At 42.0% G+C, this 24,542-nt stretch overlaps 4 protein-coding genes and 1 non-coding gene across 9 annotated transcripts in view; 2 read left to right on the top strand and 3 right to left on the bottom strand.

The window, feature by feature from the left end:
* The window catches only part of LOC114861380 (E3 ubiquitin-protein ligase SMURF2-like), a 43,715-nt gene extending 34,889 nt beyond the window's left edge, over nucleotides 1-8,826 (bottom strand). For both annotated transcript variants that reach the window (XM_029160545.3, XM_029160630.3), the window contains exon 1: nucleotides 8,408-8,826. In XM_029160545.3, the coding sequence (XP_029016378.1) occupies nucleotides 8,408-8,459 (52 nt within the window). In that variant the 5' untranslated portion in view covers nucleotides 8,460-8,826. The remainder of the gene's footprint in view (nucleotides 1-8,407) is intronic.
* A 785-nt stretch (nucleotides 8,827-9,611) lies between these two features.
* Nucleotides 9,612-14,589, bottom strand: LOC114861465 (importin subunit alpha-1-like). Of its 2 annotated transcripts, none has more exons than XM_029160760.3 (11): nucleotides 14,434-14,589; nucleotides 14,002-14,115; nucleotides 13,779-13,919; nucleotides 13,327-13,406; nucleotides 12,611-12,879; nucleotides 12,302-12,396; nucleotides 11,714-11,977; nucleotides 11,168-11,401; nucleotides 10,803-10,985; nucleotides 10,259-10,408; nucleotides 9,612-9,840 (listed from the first exon to the last, which is right to left on the bottom strand). In XM_029160760.3, the coding sequence occupies exons 2-11, from the start codon at nucleotides 14,065-14,067 to the stop codon at nucleotides 9,754-9,756; spliced, it is 1,569 nt and encodes a 522-aa protein (XP_029016593.1). In that variant the 5' UTR covers nucleotides 14,068-14,115; nucleotides 14,434-14,589; the 3' UTR covers nucleotides 9,612-9,753. The 2 variants fall into 2 exon arrangements, with proteins under 2 accessions (XP_029016593.1, XP_029016669.1); XM_029160836.3 differs by having other exon boundaries at nucleotides 14,403-14,518.
* A 747-nt stretch (nucleotides 14,590-15,336) lies between these two features.
* On the top strand, nucleotides 15,337-15,409 carry trnar-ccg (transfer RNA arginine (anticodon CCG)). Its single transcript has one exon. It is a non-coding gene; the product is annotated as a tRNA-Arg (tRNA).
* Nucleotides 15,410-15,929: 520 nt separating this feature from the next.
* On the top strand, nucleotides 15,930-19,932 carry LOC114861558 (UPF0450 protein C17orf58 homolog). Its single transcript, XM_029160968.3, has 5 exons — nucleotides 15,930-16,234; nucleotides 16,774-17,424; nucleotides 18,162-18,248; nucleotides 18,520-18,711; nucleotides 18,791-19,932. Exons 1-5 carry the CDS (start codon nucleotides 16,162-16,164, stop codon nucleotides 18,976-18,978), a joined length of 1,191 nt encoding a protein of 396 aa, XP_029016801.1. The 5' UTR covers nucleotides 15,930-16,161; the 3' UTR covers nucleotides 18,979-19,932.
* Nucleotides 19,933-20,688: 756 nt separating this feature from the next.
* LOC114860588 (nucleosome-remodeling factor subunit BPTF) overlaps nucleotides 20,689-24,542 on the bottom strand; it is a 29,953-nt gene continuing 26,099 nt past the window's right edge. For all 3 annotated transcript variants that reach the window (XM_055509473.1, XM_055509474.1, XM_055509475.1), the window contains exons 35-36: nucleotides 24,261-24,447; nucleotides 20,689-22,381 (exon numbers count right to left, since the gene is read on the bottom strand). In XM_055509473.1, coding sequence (XP_055365448.1) covers nucleotides 22,345-22,381; nucleotides 24,261-24,447 — 224 coding nt within the window. In that variant the 3' untranslated portion in view covers nucleotides 20,689-22,344. The remainder of the gene's footprint in view (nucleotides 22,382-24,260; nucleotides 24,448-24,542) is intronic.

Raw genomic sequence — 24,542 nt, 5'->3', positions numbered from 1 at the left:
TGTTTGCGAATTATGTCATTTGTACTACAGGCCAGCAGTCTATAGCTGGCACTCTTCCTTCTCCCTCTGCTCCCAGAGTTGATGCCAATAATCTGAAGTTAGGAATCTAGACTGGAGTCTACAGTGAGGAGTAAGTATATTTTGAAACCATCACAGGTAACTTTTTTGTAATCGTCATAGGGGATAAGAACAACCTGAGTTTCTAATTAAACTTTTAAAATAGGCGAATGTGCATTACAAAATACACAAAGTAGCAGGATTGCGTTGAGCTAAATAAATGAGACAAGGTAAAGACAAAATGTTCATGTGGAGGTAGGAATCTCTGGTGCAATAGGGAAGAAAAGAAAGAAGAATGTGAGGAGGGGAAAATGTCTATCTAGAGTCATAAATTTGTGGGCTGCAGACAGTACAGTGGGAGAGAGGGAATGAAATACGGGAAAGCAGACTGAGGTACAGAAACAAGTTTGACTGTGATTCTGGCACCAGATGCAGGCTCTCTTTCTACTGTAGTAGAAATAGAGATGCCCTGAAGAAAGAGGAGCAACACACCACCAAACTTTAAAAGCCTCGAGGGTACAAATGTGGACTGATGTTAAACCCTGCAGTCTGCGTTTAACTACTTCAACTTGATCATTTTTACTGTAAGGTTTATCAAGTTGACTGTAAAGTCTGTCAAAAGCATCTGATCGGTCATGTCCAAACTGCAAGGGGCATTTTTTGGTAAACCATTTTTCCATAAATTTGGGCAGGAAGCAAAGCTGTATCAGGTCCATCTAAAGTCTGAGTCACAGTAAATGGAATAGTCATGCAGGTTCACGTTCAATTTAAATACAGTCACTAATGATACAGTGTCTCAAGAAAGTCATTCCCATGACTCACAGATTCCCATCACATACATAGCAGGAGATGACTGAGTGAGTAAGGCACAAAAAATGTGAGGATGCAGGTTTAGACAATTTAGAAGACGTTTTTGAGGTCAAGGCTCCTGATAGAAAAAAACCCCTGCATACTAGAGTCTGACTGGATAAGAATTAACTGGACAATTTTTAAGTTCCTCAAACACATGCCATTTGTCATATATTGCTCATATTCATTGTTAATGTCGGCCCTTAAATTACTAGCAACTAAAACACTACCAATGAGGGCCAAACCAAATGACATACAAGCATAAAACACAATTCAGCTCAAAGTTAGTGCAAAGGAACACTGTTACCACTATTAACTCTTACTAAAAGAAGAACACGGCTCAGAGACAGCAGTGCAAGGAATCAAAACAAAAACAATGGTGAGAGACAAGCAGCAGGGGGTTAAAGAGTCAGACGGCAACAAACCACAACAAAGAGGAAGAAAGGTCAAAGTCTGCCACGTTTGCAGTCACTGCGTTAGACGGGAGAGAAGTCTTAGGCTGCACCATCATGTCATTTCGGTGTATGAACATTCAATGAAATCCATGGTGTGAAAATGGAATCACGCCTTCCATAGTTGCCCAGAAACAGGCTTGGAGAGAGTAAGATATGATTTGACAGGCAGCATGCGAGTGTGTGCTGGCTTGTGTTTGTACAGTAGACAAGCTGAATGGTCTACCAGACACACATACAGTAGGTGGGCCGTCTGTCCAAAGAAACAGTGGCAGGAAAACAGTGGAGGAGAAGAGATCCATAACATGTAAACTGCTTGTCTGATTTTGTCTGTTTAATATACAAGAATAAAGAAGCGGATACCTTTATTCCTAGGGAAAAACAAATTAATATTTATGACTCTAGCCTAGCAACAGTGATACGTGTGTGGATATCTTCTGACGTTGCACACTGCCTACATTTTATATTTTCTATAATTTAAAGACAAAGGACCCACAGAACTACAGTATGGCACATTGCATTAGAATACCAGTCAGTATTAAAATGGTTTACGTTTATTTTTCAGATACTTATTTGATTTAAATAGATGCATTACTTTATTGTAAGGCTTCATGAAATACTCCACCAGATTCGTTAGGGTCCCCAAAGAAACTACCAAGAACACTTAGTGCTGTACAGTGGCGAGGGAGCAGTACAGGAAGTGTCTGTGTGCAAACGCACACGTCACAAGTTGAAAACAGATAAAGAAAAAAAATACACCAAACTGGAGCCACACCGGCAGAGTCGTCTGTCAGCTGTCTGGACTAGATCCGGGGTTGAGTGGGGGAGAGGAAGGAAGAGAAAGAAATGACAGAGAGATGAGGGACATCCTGTTAAAAAGAAAAAAAGTAAAAGACTGAAAAGAGAAATGCAGGATACAGTGACACATTACGAGGGGCTGCAGTGGGGATCTACTGAGTTCAGGCAGGGAAAGAAGAAGTGGCAGGTACAATGTCATAAAGTGCCAGATCAACACTAAATATGACAGATTACCTGCTTTTTCACTGTCAAAATTAAGATCGTGGTTATTGCCTTTCCTCATAATCCTTGAAAGCAGACAGACATGATACATCCCATCTATAGAAAAAGATTCTTCTTCTCCTTATGCAGCAGGAAAATCCTCCTGCAGGACTTGGAAAGTTTAATGTATTCTGCATATTGAACCTCACCTCCTGTTATGCAATACTGAGGTGTTCAGTCTTTCCATTTTCCTGCTCAAAAGTACACTGATGACACCAAGTAATTTGAAAAGCAGATACAAGTAAGGCTTAAAACAAGTTTCATACATACACACATCTCTCTCTCTTATTTAGATATGAGCATTTGTGTATCTGTATACAGTACATATTTCTTAGCCATATAAACAATGGAAAACAACGGATTGTGACTCAGCACTCATGTAAATCAATGTGTTGTTTAGTGGTTTTGTTTTGCCATGAGAGGGTTTTATTACATACCCTCATATGCCACATTCATCCTAAAAATGTGCTGTGTGAGAAAGAAAGATATTACCCCAGCTTCAATTTGTCACTTTTATACAACAATGTTACAAAACAAATCACTGGGGCCTGATCAGATATTAAGGAGCATTCGTTTGGAGTCAATAGAGGACTAACTACCTGCACACAGCTGACATCCCTTCAATGAAACGCTTCTTATGTCTGTTTTACAGGGGATTTTAAATGTGCTGAAGGTCATTATTGTAAAAATTAACGTTTTAATTGAAAGCAAGTAGTATAGTATCGATGAAACAGGATATACATTAGAAACTGGGGCATTTATCCTCAGCATATAATAGGAGTACAAAAGAGAGAAACTATAATAACATCAGTAATGTGGAGCTCTGCGTTTGCTTTTCACTGACATTAAAGAATTGAATTCATGTCTCTCAGCATCAACAGTGAAACAACACAGAACAGAAACACATGGAAAGACAAAGAAGAAGACCAACAAAAATAAAACATAAGCTACTGGGAAAACTAGGAAATACCTACTTGAATTGGGGACATGAGTCACTGCAGTGAACAACACACTGGGACCATTAAAGGAAATCTAAACATGATACAGACTCAGTGATGTAAAATGATTTTGCCCTGAACTATGAAAACATGTCAACTCTGAATTACCCACATGTTGGAATCAAAACAGTGACGACTACCCTGAACTTTCACTTGTTAAAATGCTTGTGCTGCTGTTTCAGCTGCACAACCTTCATAGACATGATCTACTGGAAAGCATCCTAACAACTCTACACAGTAAGAAAAGTATTTGTTTGACTATCCAACAATGAATTCAACAAAGTGCACATATACAGTATACACACAAAGCCCCATACATTTCTGTGGCATTTGGAGTGAGACATGATTTTATATCACACAATAATAGATATAATCTTTGGCAAAATCTGTGCATTATGGTTTAGAATTAACCTTTTGTGCAATGAGAACACATCCATGTTTTGAATCAAAGTCAGCCAAACGTACAGCACTGTTTTGTCTGGGCTACTGCATCTGAAAATAATTGTCTCTTCCATTTCCTTTCAGATTTTATGATAACAGAAATGATAAATACAGCTGGAACAGCTGCATCAAACAGAAAATATAAATGTTTCCATGTGTTGAGGAGGGCAGTGCGAACAGTGAAAGAGTGTATAGAACCTGTATTGTGTGTGTGCATGTGTGTGTGGTCAGTCAAAGTATACGTTATGTAGTGATGCAGACTAAACAGATCTGGGGGAAGTTTGGGTATAGGGTTCTGTACTACACTACAAAATCTTACCACAACACAGTGACCCCAGACGCTTGAGGCAAGTTAAAGCAGACAAGCAAACACACATTGTCACATCAATTCTTTCCAGACAACTATCCACACAAACTAATCTTCCCTATTTACCCTTAGGTTAAGCATAGCATTCACTTGGCTAATATTTGATTGAATTGACCTTTAATTTGAAACAAACTTTGCCTAAGCTGTCCAGATGGACAGATTGAGGCACAGACTGACAGCCTTGGTTTCGGTATTTAAATGAACCCCATTGAAACCAGAAGCACAGAGTCAATGCAGTCAATGTACCAGACTTCTCACTACTTTAGGTTGCAAGCACTTCATTCACTTAGAATACACACCTCCAGATAAACTTTTATTTCTTAATAAGCCTTTTTGTTAATAGGGTATCTTGTTGCAAATGTATGTGCCTCACAACTGCATCTGTTTACAAACCTTAGATTAAGGCTGGTGATACTGGTTAATACTGCAAGATGTGGCTCAAGATCCTGATTAACGGACTCCTTAATTCTAGGGCAAAGACCTACTCCTACAAATCCATTAGAGGTTGCTTGTGTGTTTCAATGCTGCATAGGATCTTTTATACAAATAGGTTTAAAACAATAAAGGAATAATGAATAAACAAGACACATTATCCTGTAGTTCACTTGAAAAATTCACAGAAGAAATCACTTTATTTCCTATTACTAGCATTTCTTTTAGTACATTTACTGTGGGTGTCTACAGTTGGCTTAAACAATGCATATGCACAGTGAAAATCTATTTAATATTTCAAAAGACATCACTGCATTAATTGTGTGCAATTTATATTAGATAGTTAATAGTTAGATAGCTTAATTAAATACTATAATTATCATCCAGCGCTTAAAAACAAACATGGCACCAATAAAAGAACAAAACAACAAACAAGGAGCCAAGTCAAGGAGTAAGCATGTGATGCCAGAAACATAACTGAGGTAAGTAAGTCAGTCTAGACAGCACAGGCACCAAACCTTAAACTTCAAAAAAGGCAGCAGACCCAAAAAACTGACTACAACATACTGTAGTGGCTTTACCAGGCTTTGGTTTGGAGAAATGAGACGCATTCAGAACAGCTCCAGTTTTATTTGTTCATCTGTCTGGCCAGATCTGGATTAGGATAAAGATTCTACATAGGTCATTGTTTAAGCTACATGCTTGAATCTGAATGACACAGTCAGATCTCCCTCTGTCGTCTTTCCTGAGGTAAGGTGTTTTGTGACATCATTCTTATTAAAAATGTGGTATCGAGAGTGTGGATTTCCACAAATTTGGTAGAAACCCAAAATACTGAGTAACCTTACAAACAATATCTGTAGCAATGTGGATTCCAGAGCAGTGTCCATTAATTGTCCCATAAATAGGTCAAAGTGCATTATCAAGTGCATTGCCAATTCTAAATTAAGCTGGTGCCAAGGATACATAAAACGGAGAACAACACAGTAAACACATCACTGCGTGAGTCACATCCATTGTGTGCTCATGAATCATAATCACTAGCTCTGGTCCAAGTTTTAACTGTCAAAACTCTTTGCCGTTTAACAGGGAAGCCTCCTGGAAATAGAACAGCTGAAATTAATAAATTACACCAGGAGCACATGCATAGTTCAAATCACCACAGAACCAGCGTATGTCCTCCTGATTGCCTACAACACTGGAAATCATAAAATCATTTGACTAATAAAAAAGTATATTAATACCCCTCTTGTTAGATTTAGGCAAACAACAGAAAACTCCACAATGCATGAAACTCTGTGCAACTGTGGTCATTTTACAAAGAGATATTTTTACATACAAGTTGATATAAATATACAATTTGATATAAATATAGATGTCCTTTCTAAGTGCTGACAGTGGTCCTTGATCTTGATAACATCTCACAAAGCAACTCCACAAAGCTAAGTTGAGGCTAGGCCAGAGGATAGATTAAATCTTAATTATCAGCTCCCTGGCTTTTTCCTCACTTCACATACACAGTATCCAGTGATATCCAGAGTCTTCTCAATGTTTTAGAGTTAGCCCACAAAGCATATAGTGGATTGACATGTAGATTTCCTTGCATGTCTTAGTGTCACATTCTCAAACACAAGAGGAAGAATTCTGGGATGATTCTTCCAGTTGTTGTCTACATCCTATCATGTATTGCTTGTCATTCACATTTTAGAAACACCAGTTTATGTCCAGCTAAGAATCAAGGGAAACACCATGTTTTTGCTCAGTTTCAGTGAATCATACACTAGATCCCACTGCAATGCAATGGTAACAGAAGGGACACTACAGCAACTGTAACCACCCTGCATGTAAGGAACAACAGCTCTAAAAATCTGAGACTGTACTTTTTTTTTTTTCTTTTTTTTTTACAGCAAACCCTGAAGGGACATGACTACAGAAAATCTACGATAATAGAAAACCTTTTTTCTAAATAAGCATCTACAAGGGAAGGCCATAAATAAATGTTCAATTAACTGACATTGGCATTTTGGGTTTAAACTGGGGATACTATGGTCCAGTAGTACAAATTTCAACCTGCTGCCAAGAAAAGGTTTTGATTCAGGAGTAGATTAATTCATAAAGAACACCACTGCAGTGTCAGAACAGAAACCAAATGTAGCTGACCTTCACTGTGCAAAAGCAACACCTATATGGCACTGTAACATAAAAATGTACGTGTATCTGAGAGGAACTGTAAAAGATGGAAAGGAAGCACAGCAATTTACTAACAAAACATTAGCAAGGAAAAAAGAAGAAACATATTTGAATATTGTGCTGTGTCTTCAATACCTGATGAATAAAGTAAAAATAAAAAAAAAAACAGGACATAGAAATGCAAATGAAGCTGCAGGCTGCAAAAACCAGATGCACCGTACAGAACAAAAGTGACTTTAGCAAGTTTCTGAACCACATTAATCATTTTTTAATGGAAAGTAAAAAGAAATTCTGCTTCTGCTCATTGTGGAATGTTTCATTTTAAAAGCAGTCACTTCTATATAAAATAAACGGGGCAAATTCGATTAACCTTCTCTAAGATCTGAGCCTTGGGGTAGCCAACTGCCCAGAGGGACTTAAAGAAACCTTGGTAACTATGATGTCACAGAGCAGAAATCAGACTATAGCTGGTACCATATGTCATGGTAGGTCTAAATGCACACAGTCTCGGAAACGTCAATCAAATGTGTCTGCAACTTAACACGTATAAAGTTGGGAATGAATGCACAAGTGCAAGTTTAGCATCGCTGATAACAGTGGGCATAGAAAGTCTGGACGCTTTCTCAGGTCATACATACACATTGTCTTCCATTCTTTCGTATCATTTTTAGTAGTAAAGGACAGGTAGAGGATGTGTGCATTTAAATCTTACATTTGAAAAAAGGACAAACTCTCATCGGGGGGAACGGAAGGACAACCAGGTTGGTCTTCGAGCTCAGAGAATTCACTTGCATTCGCAGCCCTACCTTCAGCTCACATAAAATCACTGTGCTAAAGGAGCAGGCACTTCATCCAGCCAGCCTCGTACAATCAACCTCTTCTTATGAACATCTTCTTGTTGTCTGTGCTATGGGAATGCAAACTTGTTCTGCATGAGGTCATTACCAGAAGCATCGAATCCCGACTTCCCTGTTCTGTCACTCACACTTACACTAAATCCCATGAGATGCATCGCCAGCATTGGATATGATGTTGGTTAAAATGTTACAGACTACACAGATCTCACGCACGAATATGCAAGTGACGTTTTCACTGAAATGCCCTCACGTGCCTGCACAGACAGACGATGTGACATAGCAGCAATTGGCTGTAAGGAAGAAGTGGCATGAGAAAATAACCCCCTGAAACCACGCTGACATAGGTTTTCAGTGGATTATTATGCAATAGCCAGGCCCCAAAGACGCCACTTTTAAATCTTGTTCTTAATAACTTCAGAGAAAAACCCAGTTATAATTCCAACATGATAACAAGTCACAAACAGCCAGCTGGCTACAACATTACCGCCGTCGTTGCTGTTTACTGGAGACTCACACTCTGTACTCAGTGTTGCGTGCACAGCGTGCACTGCTTTCCGTGGAAATTACATCGAGTGAGTGAACCATTTACAGGAAATAGGAGTTGAACGCTATTTTATCACACAGGCGACTGTCCAGCTGTATGAGTTAGCCTGGTTGGCTAGCATGCTAACTGGCTAACGCAGGAGGGGGTTTAAATTCGCTTACCTGTCAACCGCAGCTTTACTGGGCCATTTCTCCTAACTCCTTGGTTAGACATTCCCCGTTGTTTTCCAGCTTGATAAAAAAAATCATGAAATTCGTCTACTTCATGTGTCAGCGGATAATATCAAAAAAAATATATCCCAAAACAATCCCTTTGCTAGCTTGGAGTTAGCTTTGTATCACCATAGCAAACCAGGCTGTCAATGTAACATAGTCGTTTCTCATTCATATCGCTGGACTAACGGTCATTTTCAGTCTCTCTGCTGCAGAAAGACAAATACATGCATCCCAAAATGTCATTCATTTCGCGAACCACGGACACTGGTATAAACCGACTGGGTGGCTCGCTTCCATACGCACAGGCGTCTGCTCTGCCCCAGCAGCTCACACTGAAGTTGGTCGGGCTGATGGTGGAGACTGCGCTCCGACAGGCAGCGTCAATGACAGGAGGCGTGGGACCACATCCGTTACACGACTTCAAAATAAGGTTTTAAACTTCTGCTCTGAATGCAGTTTTGGATCATAAAATTCAATTCCATTCAGTACCGCTATTACAGATGTGCAGCCCAAGAACCCAGCGTTTAAGTTTTTGACGAAGTATAGATCTGTGTTTGTATAGCAATATTAAAAGGCATCCACTTGCAGGTTATTTTATTTTGAACGTAACCACGCGTTTTCCACTTAATAATGTAGGTAACTTAACTTGCAATTTATGTGGACATGAAAGGTCCGAACAGTTCGTCTGATCTTGTTCCCGGTCGTGATTCGGTAGCCAGTTGAGTATTGAAGGCGCATTAGTTTATCACAAATCAGCGGTGGCTGGACCGTGTTCTGTTCACTAGGGAACAGTTCCAACTCGTTTTCAATTAAAAAAAAAATACATCGAAAGGCAAAATCACATAATAATACGTTGTTCTACTGACAATATTTAATTTCTGAAGATAAATACATACAAAATTGCGTGTAAATTAATGCTTTTTTCACCTTCCCCAGACTTTATGGTCATTTACTATAATATACAGTAAACACATTAAATTACTAATTTCATTCATAAAATATTTCACGACACAGCATGTAGGCTCACAGCAAACATAGAGAATAGTGTCATCTAGTGGTGACAAACGCAGAATGGCACATTTTCCCCAGTTGTAAATTACTACCACCATTTAATCTCTTCGTGAGTTTCAAGTTTGACAAACAGAAAATGTTTTGCTTGAATAAAATTTATTTACAACTATTTTTACAATAGATGTATTTTGTCTTAGTACTGTCACGTACAAAGCTCAAATGCCTAAAAAATACAAAAATATAAACAAATATAAAATATTTGAATTTATAAAGTGAACAAGTTAAAACTGGAAAGTGCTTTTGTCTTCAGGGATCTGGAAGGTATAGCATTCTGCTGTAGACGACGCCGCAACCACAGACTCTTCATTCTAAAAAAGAAACAAAAAAACGACAGACCAAATGGACTTGGATGCTTTAAATCACAAGGACAGAATATGTGGGGACAAGGTCAACTTTTAGTGAACACCACATCGTTGTATAATCATTTTACTAAAATCCTTTGGTCACACCAAACAAATAACCTCAGAACCAGTCAACATCTACTATAGATCAGAGTGCATGCAAAAAGCACTTAATTCCATTTAATCTGTATTTAAGATAATTACAGCATTTCAAAATCTTAACATGCTTCATCCTCTTTTGTTTTAGTCGAAGACAGTGGACTCAGCAGACAACATCAATTTTTCAAAAGACAAAAATATTACCAGAATCAAAAATAATGCTACATAACTCTATAGAACTATGGCCATGAACATTTCAAAACTTAGCCCATCAATAAAAACTTACCTCCTCAGAGAAGAATTTGTCTATAATGTTGAGAGAGGCCTTGTATATAGCCTCATTATCGTGGGTCTGCAGTGCTTCAATCTTGTCCAAACCTCCCAGCTCCTCAAACATTAGGCGCACCATCTCAATCTCACCAGTTTTTGATGCCGTCTTAGGGGAAAGAAATAAAACAGATCACTAAGATGTTTACATCAGAGATGATTGTGTAACCACCAAGAGAAATTATGTAAAGATTATGTAAAAATACATAAAAATCTGTCTTCTGTTAAAGCCAGGTTATTCCCTGAACATTGTTTGGATTTCACTACATGTCCTTTAACCAGACCAAACATTTGCACTACAGACCCACTTCATGACTTTTTTCTGGACAACTATCAAGCTACAGTAACAGTCTTCCTTATTATTGTGTAGCCTACTAAACCTCACAAGCGGTTTTAAGGAAATTAGCTGATTAAAATGTTTGTAATATTCAAATTGAGATAGTGGATGGTGTTCATAATCTATAAGACATAATCATTTTTAAAAAAAGATATGAAAAAAATACCTGTAAAATATTGTAGATTGCATCCAGGATGACCAAGATGATCTTGCTTTCTTTTGCTGTCAGTAGACTGAGCAGAGGCTCTAGTACATTACAATGAACAAGGTAGGCCAGCTGTTCCACCGTTCCACCACTGGTATAATTAGTTACAGCCCATGCTGCCTCTTTCTGGGTCTTGTAGTCTCCCTAAACAGAATATATATGCATGTTGAGCTTTCGGTCATGAGCCTAAATTTTTGTTTTTAGCAGTTAAAAACCCACTCGAGAACCACATAATACAATCATTCTATTGTACATGCATAGATAGGTAATATTGATGTTATAATCAAATTAGAATTAATGCAGTCTGGCTTGTCTTGCATTCTGACCTGTTTGAGGACCTCCACTAAAATGGGTATCAAGCCTGCATTTATAACGTCTTGAATCTGGGAGTCCCTGCCAGCAGTGATGTTAGACATAGCCCAGGCTGCTTCTTTCTGAATGTTGGGCTTGTGGTGACGCAGTAGGCCAGGAAACATTGTCAGGGCTCCTGCATTCAGCACACACTGGGTCTGCTCATCTGTTCCCGTCACAATGTTACCAATCGATCGCAAAGATGGAGTCTGAGAAACAAATACAAGAGTGTTTAATGTCTGGTATAAAAAGTCAGTGATAACTGCAACAAAGGAAGTACCCAAAGGAGATGAGAAACTAAATCAAACTATATCAAAACTATATATCAACTATAACAAATAATTAATAATAGGAGTAAAATAAATTACATCTGCATCTCATCACAATGAGACAAACTTTTAATCAATGAACATAATCTAACTTCATAACTCCTTTAATTTTTCCAAATATTGCACTACATAAATATGATCACTGGAGAATTAACAGTAACTTTTTAGTTTAACAAACTCAATATCACATACCACAATGGACAGCTCTCCACAGGCAAGAAGTTGTACTAAGCGGGGCACCAGGCCAGACTGCACCACCACCTCTATCCTCTCGTTAGAACCGTCAGTTAAATAGGACACAGCCCAACAGGTATCGGCCAGAATTTCTCTGTCATCTGTGTGCAGGAGGCGCACCAGTGCAGGAAGTAGCTGCTGCACCGCTGCCAGAGGTGGCGCTGGATTCTTGTTCCGACACAGATTTGATAATGTCCAAGTGACGTTGCGCAGGAAGCTGGACTAAATTTGTGGGAGGGATCATAAGTTTTTTTTTAGAACTACAAAACAATAACAATGTCATACCTTGATGGTTGAAACAGTAGCATTAAGCATAGCAGCGGTTAAACTTGCATTTTTGACATTTAGTAAAATGTTATAGCTCTAAGGCAAATAGCAAAAAAATAACAATCTTTATAAGTCATACTTAATAATACTAACACAATCTATACTATAGTTATGTCAGATTGCAAAACTGAAAAAAAATCACTTTGAAAGGCCTAGGTAGAGAAAGTGTCTAACTTATTTTGCAGGTCAGTCACGCTTGATGAGTAGATAAAAACTCACAGGAAACACAGACAGATCAGGCACTGCCAGCAGAGTCAAGAGCGGCTGAAGACCACCATGACTGATCACCAAGTCTCTGAAGTTCGGACCATCACCTGAATTTGCAAAAAGACATCCCCATTAGTGCAATCACAGAACAGAGTATGTCACAAATAGGATGTTTAATGTAAACAGGAAACCTACTGTAAGAGTTCAATGTTGCAGAACAAGCCAAATAACATTCTTTACAACATTCTTCTTGTAGTACCATTATCATAGTGTAAATGTATGACATGTACCAAAGTGCAAACACAAGGAGTATATTTTTACCAGCAATGTTACCCAGGGCCCAAATGGCCTGCTCGCTGATGTGTGGGTGTGGGGACGAGACCAGGGTGATCAAGTTTGGAATGGATCCTCCTTCCACAATGGCAGCAGTCTGGTCCGATGTACCTGAAGCGATGTTGGTCAGGGCCCAAGCTGCCTCAAACTGGATGGGTGGACATTCAGACAATGCCAGAAAACTAACAAACTTGGGGATGATGCCAGCAGCAATAATGATGTCAATAGGTGGGTTCTTTTCTCTGGAGAGAAGTTTCCTGTGCATTAGTGAAAAGAAATTGCAAATTATTCAAGTGAAAGTAACTTAGTCTTCAAGAAAATATCAGAGCATATACAGACGACAGACCTGAAATAGCCCATGTGTTCTTAAAAATATCATTAAATCCTTTGAAGTGATGGAGCGTGTTCATCACTGTTAATTTTTTGTACAGTTACAAGCTGTATTTGTACATGGGCTTAATCTGACATGACTTTTGCATAAAGGAACTGGCAGAGCAATGTGAATTTCATGTTTGGGCCAAATGATGGCCTGGACATTTGTTTTCTGACATGCATTTCCTCCTGTTTAACTCCGTGCAAGTTTAGGATACCCAAGCATGACTGGAAAGGGCTACATGAGTATTTGATGCCCCCAAACTCACAAGACATATGAAAATAGATTTGTTAGCAGTAAGAGGTTGTTGTTGTTTTTTGAATGATTTTACCTGGCTGCTTGAGTGGCCTGTAGCTGCTCATCTACATTCTGGCTGTTTACACCTCCGACAATTTCCTCCACAGACCAGTGCTGAGGGGAAAATGAAAGTCAGAGTCAGACAACAGTTAAAACCAACCCAAAACATTTGCCAGAACGTGCATGAAATATCTGTTGCAATTCTGATAATTACACAACACGTTAAGAGATTTAACAGTACTTTCTTCTAGATTACCTGGAAAGTATTTGAAATAAAGCAACCTTCATATTGCTTTAATGAGAAACTGGAGCCGGTTGCTCTCTGTTTCAGTGCATTAGTCTAGATTTTGTTTTTTTAGACAGTGGCTGGTCTTGTCATGTAGGCTGCTGTCCATCATTCATAACCAAGTAGCGACGCTCAGTCTTATCAAATGTTTCAAGGACACGCGAAAGCAGCTGCGTTTATTCCACAGAGCTGCACACTACCTGTGCGTTGGGATCGTTCTCCTGCAGAGGAGACGTCGGTTCCTCCAGAAGCCTGTCCACATTTCTCCTCTTCAGGATCTGGTCGTCTTTCTTGGCCTTCCTGAGCTCCACGTTGACCTCCACTCTCCTGCGCCGAAGCTCCTGTAATGCAAACTAAATCTGTGCTGAAACTGTCAGCTACATCGTATGTGTCGACGTGATGCGCGTTGACATCGTATCTTACGTCGGCATCTTTCCCTTTGTTCTTGAACTGGCTGAGTCGAGACCCGTTGTCGTTGCCAGCTGACATTCCTGACCGTTGAGCGGGACAGTCGGTTCCACTAACGTTACACACGCCCTAGAAACAACAACACCACTGCTGAAAACTATGCCCCTCTAGTTAGGCTGCCATTGACTAGTCAGATAGGTAAAAGCCATGAATTTGCAGCAGTTTAAACCAAGCCGGTTATCTAACACCATGTGGCGAGTCGCACAGGCAGAAGGTCGGGTAAACCGACACCGTCGGCTCAAACAAAAAGAAATATGTTCGGTCACTGAAAATAGATGTTGAATGCATAAAAACCACGACTTGAATAGTCCAACAGTAAATATAAATAGTAAAATAACTATAACGTATAAATGTACCTTTTTATAATGCTATGTGCAACGCGTTTACCTTACAGAGTCCTCGTTTTCTTTCAGTTGAACACGGGTGACGTCATTTACACGCCGCCCTATTTGGTCTTACTTTTCATTGGTCAGTTAGAAGCACTTCCCCGCTCGGCGTTCTTCTTCTGCTTCTTCTACTGCTTCTGCTTCTTCCTTTAGGGTTTTATGGCAGCTGGCACGTTTTACATTGCCGTACTGACACCTACTGGTCGTGTGTAGACTCTGTTATTTGTTTAACAAGGTCAGTTATTCTCAAAAAACACTTTCTTTACCGCCGCCTGTACTGTTGTGCAGATTTACAGTGTTAAGGGTTGACAGACGGATGGTTAAAAAAATAGATAAAAATTTTAATCTTTTAATGTTGAAAAAGTCTATTACAACCAATGCAACAGTAAAAACCCGGCAGCAAAACGCAAGTTATGAGCGAAAGACTGAGATGGTGGGAGACATTATATTTTATTAGACATTATCATGTTACAAGTTCAGAACGTTAAATGAGCTTTGTTTTAAAAACAGTTTAAGGTTTAAATACAAGGCTAAGCTTTGCTGTAGCTCTGTCGGGTCATGGAACTCTTCAAGGAAATTGACGAGGCAAAATGTAGCTTTCATTATGTGCACATTTCACCCTGGCTTGATTTTACCGGCTCTTCTCTGCTACGAACTGTGAAAAACCCCATCAAACAGCAACGGCGTTGTCAGAGGCAACCACTTACGGTATCGCGAGATAAAACGCCCGTTTCTTGTTGGATCGTGTTTCTTTGAGTTGATCGTTGAAGTCATTACCAAAATACACAATGCATCGTGGTATAGACATTAACTGCCTATATATGTACCTGTGGATACTGTAATATCTTGTAGAGCTTTATGTTGGTGTTTCATAAATTGTATTTTTGTAGAATTACTACGTAATGACCCAGTGGCCTAATGGATAAGGCATCAGCCTCCGGAGCTGGGGATTGTGGGTTCGAGTCCCATCTGGGTCGTCTTTAGCTTTATTTTCAGGGTACGTCATTTAGGGCTGACGTTAACATATGAACGGTGCTTGACCAGACAAAAAAACATTTTAGATGCTTTTAGGCAAACTTTCGTTAACGGGCATCACAGGTCTGTCGCTTCATCAGCGGTGGAGAACTTGGCAATGTCGTCTTTTATGCAGTTTCACCGTATCCGTGCAGCGTTCTGTGCCTCAGAACCCAACGTCTTAGTGATTAGCCCCCTTTTAAACGTCGTCTTGGTTAAATATGCGTTGACGCTAAAATGTGCTGCAGTTTCTCACTGTAACCACCACACGGCAATGAAGCCACGTGCTTTTTTAAAGAGATTTTATACACACGTCCGCAGTCGCGTCGATTTAATTTTTAAAATGTTTTTGTTTTATATCATTCGTTCAAAAGTGTCACTAACCAAATAAACCAGACCTGCAGAGGACAGAGGACAACGCACTATAAGGAATTAAACACTGCTCTGGACAGGATGTTTTCAGGAGATGAACCTGGCTTCCTCTGGTAAACAGCCGGTGATATCTACACGGAGACACGTTTCCTCTTTTATACCGTCAACAACAATGGGGGCATTTTTAGAACCCTTCAATGAATGAACGGAGTGTCACGTCCCAGTGTTTGTTTCTGTGTTTGGGACGTCCCACCGCCTCCCCTTCCAGCCCTTCCCGTCCCATTCCTGACTATAAAAATCCCACCATCCCAGCTCTGCACTGTGTCCTCACTGAGCATCCAGGATGACAGGGATTATTCTGTGCTTCTTCCTTTTAGGCTTTCCTCCTTCCAACACAGATGAGCGTGTTGTTAATGGTGAGTGGAAACATTCATAAATCACTCCCAATGTCAAGGATTTGTCGTGATACCTTTGTACTTTTGAGCAAAGTTGTTCATCTTATTCCAGAACCCTCTTATTGGTTTACAATCTTTATCATAGAGATTTCTTTTCATTCTATATGTTGTCATTGAGTTTCTTCAGTATGATGCTCAATGATCTGACTTATTGCACAGGACTGAAATACATCATCCACATCCACACAAAATGATAATTGAGGAAAAATGTGCATCATTTGATACACTTTTTTAAAATTTTGTTATGTAAAACATGTTTTATGAACCAATCATTACTTAAAGACAATATTGTGTCAACAAGACTATTAATTGTTATCAACTCACTGTAATATCTGTGAATCCAGAACATGATTTCATCAGCTTGCTTCAGTTCCATAAATCTGCGATACAAAATCAAATGTTTACACTATGTGACTTATAAATCTGGGTTCGGTTTATTCCTAATGGGATTAACGCGTTGTATTAAAAATGAATTAAGTTTCAATCTCTGCTGGTTTCAGAGCTCTTCGCTCTGACAGAAAAGGCTCAGAGCAACTTAGTGGATCCAGCTCTGAGCAACCAGAGCCGGCTGCTGGTTAAGGGGCCGTCCCTGCCCATCAACGAGCTGCTGGAGAAAAGCAGCTTGGCCGGTGAGTCCAAGTTCACCCTCCACCCCCTGCCCTCGGCTGTATGGCCAAAGGACAGCGACCTGGGCCCCGTCTCTCGGCACCACGCGCTCCACAACAAGAGCAAGAAGGGCCCCAAGAGCGACCGTCTGCTGGAGCACAACAGCGAAAAGGCCAGAGGCGAGGTCGCGGGTCTGCTTCCCAAAACCCTGCTGAACGGCGCGGCAGTCGTCACCACCAACCGCACCGCGCAAAAAGCCAACCAGGACGCCCAGTCCAGCAGCAGCGCGCCCCAGCAGGGCGAACCAGAGGGAGGGCCCAGCTCCAAGCCCAGGGGTGCCCCCAGCACCCAGCCGCAGGCCCAGCCTCAGCCCCCGGCCTCCGCTCCACGGAGAGATGCCCCGAACCCGGAGGAGAACCGGCCGGGGAGGTCCAGCCTGTACCAGTCGGGCATCGGTGCAGGGACCAGGAATAACAGCCGCCCGCCCGACATGTTCAACCGACGCTCCTCCAGCCTGCTCTACCAGTTCGACATCCTCAGACGAGGTACGAGGGCGTCTGTGTCTGTACGATGACTCTCGTTAATACATTTTGGGATGACATTGTTCACGAGTGAAACCAGCTGGCAGAGGCTTTGATGTTCAGTACTGCAGTATTTATTGTCAGTAATAATCTGAGCGAGTCTGACCTTTACCACTGATACTGAAGGACTTCAGCCAAGCACAACATTTAAAACTAATTAAAAACAAGACAACAGCTGCTTTTGGGTTGAACTCCAGCTCATGTAAGTCCATTTTCTTCTCATAAATTTAGGCGCTCGAGGGCTAAAACAGCATCAAACTGGACTTTTTGCCACATTTCTCTCCATCTTCCCACACGCCCTGTCTCACACTCACAATCCGTTAAAATGCCCCATTTGTCATGTTTGTGGAAACAAGCCCGTCACACAGTGCGTCGTTTGTTCCACAAACCTATAGTTAAGTCAAAGCGCAATAATGACTGCCCCACTAATTATAGCCTTCAATCAGTGCGTGATCATAATCGATCCTAACCACACTGATGCACGGCCTGCTGACAGGGCAGTTTGGGGGCTGATGTGATGCCGTCGCGTATCCCACCTCAGCCCCTGCTGAGGAATGCAGCGTCTGGCTTGTGTAATGACAACCTGGTCCCTGCTAATGGCGCTGGAATGAGCGCCTGGCTCCGCACGGGCCCAGCAGACGGCCAGTCCCTCTCCTCTGCTCTCCTCTCATCCCTCCGTCCTGTTCCCTTCTTCCCCACAGAGTCGGACTTCACACATGACGCCTTCTGCCTGAATGAGTGCAGGAAGGAGAAGGAGGAGAGAGAGTATTACTGCTACAGTGAGTTTGGTATGTACCAAAGAGACAAAGATCGACTTTGTCCGAAGGGGACACACAAAAATGAAGGCTTGGAGGGAAAGAAAAACTTCCTGGGTCTGATTTCACTCACGTGAAATAACATCAGTCAATACCTTGAACTCTTACTTATTTTTTTATTATGTCTATCATCACCTCTACACTCAGTCAGACTATTAAAGTACACTGTGCATAAATCTACCCCAGTAGCATGAGTGTCCATCGCTTTGACCCGTTCTGCTTGTTTGTGATGTTCCTGGAACAGCCGTCAACGGCGTCGTCCACGACATCGACCTGCTGCCGAAAGGAGTACGCGTCATCACGCTGATGGTGGGCAGCAACGGCTTCTACAAGATGAGTCGCCTCTACGCCTCCGCCGACAGCTTCTTCTTCAAGGTCCGCCTCATGGTGCTGGACACGTACAAGTGCAACAAGCCTTGCCCGGACATCAAGCTAGGTAAGTGCAGCGCGGCGGCTCGGGAGCCGCGCGCCATTGAACGCACCGTGTGACGCAGAACCCTCTGCTCGCTCTCAAGGGACCAGGTACATAGTGATGGGCCAGATCTACCACCGGAGGCGCCACCTGTCCAACGAGCTCCTCACCCTGCTGGGCGGCAAACTGAAGCCCGGCGACGGCCTCCTGCGGAGCAACAGCTACGTCAAGAGGTTCAACAAGCGGAGGCACCAGAAGGTGCTGGAGGCCACTCGCTCCAGGTGTCTATGAGGCCTGCTCGGACTATGGCCCCCGGCTGCAGGGGATCGGACATTGCAGCTCGCGTGAACCGCAGCCCCTCCGAACTGTACGAGAGAGAAGCACTTCTGCAGAAAGATTGGATTTAATTGTGCAGTGTGTTATTACATTTTTTTTTACCGTTTTGCTCTTTGACATGCAATTAAGTGATTTTCCTCAATCAAAACCAAAGAAGACTATTACGCCCACTGCACCTCGGATTGTCCCACTGCTCGGCGTCTGGGGACCTCGGAACATCCATTTTTTTTCAGCTTTACTTCCAAATTCCAAACCCAAATGTTGTATTGCACTGAGTGGCATTGTATTGTTTTCCACAGGCCTGTACATGTTGTCACTGTGGTCGTCATTGCTCAGCAGGAAATGCACTATTACTGTCAAAAGCAACAGAGGGAGGGAATAAAGGGCCAATAAAGCCCAGTGGAGGAGGTGGCAAATAGACACAGAGAACACAGGACCTCTGCTTGTCATGAGAGCAGCTTCGCTTTCTAACTTTAATTATGTGCCCATGCTGAAATGACATCAAACGGGGCCTGAGTGAGGAGGGGATGTGTTGTTTTAGGGTCTAAGCCATAAATCTAATCGCAGGAATCTGATCCCATCCGCACCTGGACACACGGCTCAGAGAGGCTTCGTCGCGTCTCCCCTCTGGGACGGCCTTTGTTTTCCTGAAGTGCTCTGCAGAGGGGAGAGGGGTATTTAAAGTATTTTGTGGGGTTTCGGTGGGGGACGACAGATGGTTATATAAAATTTGTTCAGGAGGGAGAGGGCGTGGACTCTGCAGAAGCTCTTATTTAATCCCGAATCCGTCGCTTGACTGTAGTTCAACCTTCAACTTCTGCCTCTCTCGAGGGAGAAAAGATTTGCACTGAACGCTTGCATTGCTCTACTATAAACAATAAAAATCTGTGTTTGTTTTAAACTCAGTGATCCCGAGAGAACGTTATTTGCCTCTGCATTGTAACACACATCTGGCCACCGGCTGAAGCACTGATCCTCGTTGTCATTCCCAGTGGCAGCATGAGAGGAAGCCTCCGCTCTAATTAGAGTTTAACTACCATCCGTCTGGATTCTGGGAAGAGGGACCGACTTGGGAACCTGGACGCTGAGTCAGGCAGAGCTGAGCCCCTGGTTCGTCCGTCAGCGTGAGCCGCCCGGTTCCCAGGCTGGATGAAGCCTCTATCTGGGATCAGCGCTGGAGGGAAGAGATGCAGGAAACAGGAGCCCGCGCCACATCTTGGCTACTATCGCAGCGGGAGGACATTCCTCATCACCAGAGAGGGGGAGAAAGGGGATAGAGGAGGGGTAGGTGGGAACGTCTCCAAGTAGTTTCCTGTGTGACAGCCCCCAGCGCCGCAGAGGGGGAGCGAGGGGGAGAGCGACGTGTTTGCGCATGTGGTCATCTGTGGCGCTTCCAGTGTCCGTGTGAGCCGCTGGACTCATTTAGCGGTTAGCGTGGGGGGCGCTGGTCATCTAATCACTCCAAGAGTCTGCAAAGGGGTCATGACCTTTGCTCACGCACGGCCAGATGACAGAGCAGGGTCTGCAGAGGTCAGTATGTGTAACGTATAAACTATGCAGCCATTAGGCACGAACTTAATAGGGTACGTGTTCATGTTTATGCACAGGTGCCTTCAATTTAAAGGCTTTAAGGAGCAGAGACAAAACAGTTACTAGTTTGAGAAGTGGTGTCAAAAACATTACTTTATTAGCTAGGATGAAATGTCCTATCAAGTACAAAAGAGAATCTCTTCAGAGTTGCCACAACTGGTTAAAAACATAGAGCACTTTTTGTTTAAATCTGGAGTTACATTTATTCAACATTACTCAAAAAACTGAGAACTTTTCCTTGATATGAATAAATTATACAAGAAATGCAGTGTCAAAGTTATGCTGAACCTGTTTTTTGTTTTCAAGAAAAAAAAACTTTTTACAAGAGTTGTGGTGCCACTCTACCCCGTTCAAATCCGTTATGCCCACAATATGCAGCGCTTTTAATATAAAGGGTAATTTCACCTAAATGAAAGAGGAAAAATAGACGGTTAAAATATACAGACGGGCTTAGTTGCTGGTTCAAAGAGTAAAAATAAAAGTTTCTACTACTCTACAAATCTTTTATCTCTACATATATATGAACAGCAATATTTTACAAGAGATTACAAACATTGGATGACACAGACACAGGAACGACGACAGAAGCTACATTATCTCTCAACTCTTAAAGAAAAGGACGAGTTGAAACTGAAACGTTGGCCAAACTATGAATTTATCCGTTTTATGATTTTATGACTACAAAAAAAAGATTACAGATTACAAAAATGTCCCCAAATATGCCAAAAATGCTGCTATAAAAGTTTCGTACAAACAATACAAAGACTCCCAGTCACCGCCCATCGCTTACAGCCAGACTTGCTGCCGCAGACCACAACGTAACTGAGTCGATGCCGAGTGGAAAAGCCCATTATCGAATTACTTAACCATGCGTTGAGGGCGAGTTGAGAGACATATGTGAGCCAACCTGTCAACATCAATGAAATATGCTGGAAGAAGTGGCTGCGAGATAAGGGTACGGTCGATACTGGGCCACAGACGGACGGGACAGACTCGGGCCTCGCTTCCCCGTCCCTGTGGACCGAACACATTACGTCCAGTTTACAGCTCTGACGGCATCGTCCACTCGGATGCGGTGGGTGGGACGGCCTGAAATGACAACCTCTTGACCTACTGAAGTTCCGTCTACACCCATATGCAGCAGCAACAACATGACTGAGACTCCTATTAAGTTAATAGCTACAGGATCATCATAACGCAGCTTTCACGCATCCAGTCGTTACATAGGACGATTGAGGTCCTACACTGTACGGTTACAGTTTCACTACACAGTCACGCTGAATTTTACCCTGTGAATGGATGAACCTAAATGTGAAATACAGGTGGAGGGACAGGGATGCTTTGCTCCATGGGCTACACGAAGGCCAGCTATAGAATGAAGTCTGCTGCTGCCAGTGGATCTGAGCTTCTCTGAAGATCCAAAGTCACCTCATGAGCTTCATCGTCTTGTTGTCCCGTCTGGATCTTCTCAGGGTGGAGCTGCACAGGCAGAGGCAGATGAGATGAAACCCGCGGCCACGCAGAAGCGCCTGGTCGGATGGGCTTTCAGTTCACTTCTTTCCTTTGCAACACCGTGTTTGATGCTGGGTGCTTTGACTCCAGTCCAAACCAGGCTCCCTCTAGAGAAGGCTCAGGATCAGCCCCACTTGGACCACAGGGGATTAGTTATTCAAAGGAAACCTCACAGCTTCTTGAGTGTCTTTCTGACTTGTTTTTTTTTTTAGGAAGGAGCTAAGAGGCTGCTGATTGTAGTTTGTTGTTATGAGACCTACAGAGACGAGCAAAGAGAGGAGGAAGAGACTGTTGGAAAGCCTTGTTTCCTTTTTTATTAAAAGCTTTACAATATGACAAAAATATGCACTAGGAGAAATACAAAAAAAAACAAACAAACAAAACAAGAACATGTATTGGATGCCAGTGGGTCAGACACTTTGACATAGACCAAGCAGCCATGTTGGTGAAATGTTACTGAAGTGTATGATGTGGCCCAACAGTGTATATACAAGGACTGTTGTAAAGTGGAGACCGCTAAGCTTGTCATATTTAGAACATGAAAGCTAAAACTATTTTTCCCCATTTTAACAAATCCTAACATTATTTTATTTAGAACATGTAAATAGTCCTTCACAAAAAGATATAATAAGCAAATAAAATAACATTATACATAGATACGGCCAATAAAAGAAACTATTAAATGTTGCAGGTCTTTTTTTAAATACTTGGCTAAGAAATGAGGTAAAATGTTCTGCTGCAGCATGTTCAAATTAAAAGATGGGTTATGCATGTAGGGCTCTAAAGTCAGATTTCAAAATCTAAACCAATACCTTGTTGTGGTTTCAAAATTGAATCTTAAGAAAAAATGACCACTCAGTTAAACTTCATATTTTGCCTTATATCCAACTCAAGTATAAACAAAATATCAGTCATCTGTTGCAAGAAGTGTAAGAAAATACATTTTCCCTTGAATGCTTTGTGTTACCAACATGGCTGCCATTATCAGACAGTAGAAACGTGTTTGTCTTTTTACTTCTAAAATAAAAAAGATCACACCTACAGTGTGGCTTAATATATGCACTTTCTTACAAAGTTTTATGCTGCTTTAAACAAGTAAAAACAGCCAATTATCGTATTGTTTGTTTTAAGTGACCCCGGCACCCAGGAGTTTGACATCACAATCTGCAAGAGAGGAAGAGAGAGAGAGAGAGAGAGAGAAAGAGAGAGAGAGAGAGAGAGAGAGAGAATGGATGGTGTAAATACATGCGGGTGAAGCACATCACTGTTATAGGCACATAAAGCTGGATGCAAACCACAGGGTTACAGTCATCACAGAAACTGCCCGCTGAGATGACACGCGCTCTGTGACCACCACCACTTATCCCTGCAGCAATGTTCAGCTGGGCTCTCATGACAGCTTTGCGTCAAATACATAGAGACGGCATCAAACTGGGGCTAAATGTTGTTACAGTGTGCATCCACATAGAGCAAGCACATCACAGAGCGACAGCGATGCAGTGACGCGGGGCTGGACAACCGAGCACAGGCATGTAGTCAAAATGGGGCATGTCACGGTCTGCAGCCTAAAATTATTATTGATTATGGCTGCGCTCGCCTGAATGTGAATCATGTATAAGCCCAGTGAAAACACATGGCACAGAATGTAAATCGGCTACATGGTGAAAGCTGACGCGGGCAGTGCATCGCAGTGTGATCCCACTAGGACGGAACACGGGTGTGACTGAGAGCTCACACTGTGCGCAGAAAGAAAACGCTAATGTCAGCAAACCCATGCATGATTTTATAATTCATAGAAAAAAAGTGGGTTTGAAAAATAGGGTAACACCTAAAGGCTTACATCTGTAGAGGTTTTTCAGCATCAGTCTACTGAGGCTGACTTGTTCTGTCGACTGCATGAGCATTCAGTCAGGACCACCCCCCCACAAAAAAAAAACGAAGAAGAGCGCAGAAGCAGCAGTTCAGGTTTACTGCTCCGATTGATGAAAACCCCTTCCAGGAAGGTCAGAGGTCGGAGTCAGCTTATCAGCAGCTGGACCAGCTAAGGTCCCTTCACTCAGCACAGCAGATGCTCCCTTACTCAAAGTCACCTGCCGCCGCTTTGCATTTCTCCATCACTGCCATGGGCGTCTTACCTGCTGGCTTTGAAGCTTTTGAGCTTCTGGACAAAGAAGTTCTCCAGAACCTCGGCACACTGGTAGAAGGGCGAGTCACTGGGGTTGTAGTAGCGGCAATTATCGAAGATTTTGGTCATGTCTGCTACGAACTCTGTGAGCTTCACATACTCGCGCTTCTGCAACCTCTCCTCCATGGTGGAAAGGTCTAGGAGTTCAAAAACACATGGGCCTGATTATTTTCTATACAGCATGTGAGAAAAAAAAACAACATTTAATTGAAAAGCTTGTGCTGGAGATAAA

Source organism: Betta splendens, chromosome 1 (assembly GCF_900634795.4).
Source record: "Betta splendens chromosome 1, fBetSpl5.4, whole genome shotgun sequence".
Classification (NCBI taxonomy): Eukaryota; Metazoa; Chordata; class Actinopteri; order Anabantiformes; family Osphronemidae; genus Betta; species Betta splendens.
The sequence above is the reverse complement of the archived record's forward strand: the minus strand, read 5'-3'. Positions and strand labels throughout refer to the sequence as shown.

Coding starts and splice junctions, on each gene's coding strand:
- LOC114861465 (XM_029160760.3), bottom strand. CDS start 14,067: ATGTCAGCTGGCAACGACAACGGGTCTCGACTCAGCCAGTTCAAGAAC. Junction 12,397..12,610: donor GGCCCTGGGTAACATTGCTG/GTAAAAATATAC, acceptor TTGCAAATTCAG/GTGATGGTCCGAACTTCAGA. Junction 9,841..10,258: donor ACAAATTCTTCTCTGAGGAG/GTAAGTTTTTAT, acceptor TTTCTTTTTTAG/AATGAAGAGTCTGTGGTTGC.
- LOC114861558 (XM_029160968.3), top strand. CDS start 16,162: ATGACAGGGATTATTCTGTGCTTCTTCCTTTTAGGCTTTCCTCCTTCC. Junction 16,235..16,773: donor AGATGAGCGTGTTGTTAATG/GTGAGTGGAAAC, acceptor TGCTGGTTTCAG/AGCTCTTCGCTCTGACAGAA. Junction 17,425..18,161: donor GTTCGACATCCTCAGACGAG/GTACGAGGGCGT, acceptor TCTTCCCCACAG/AGTCGGACTTCACACATGAC.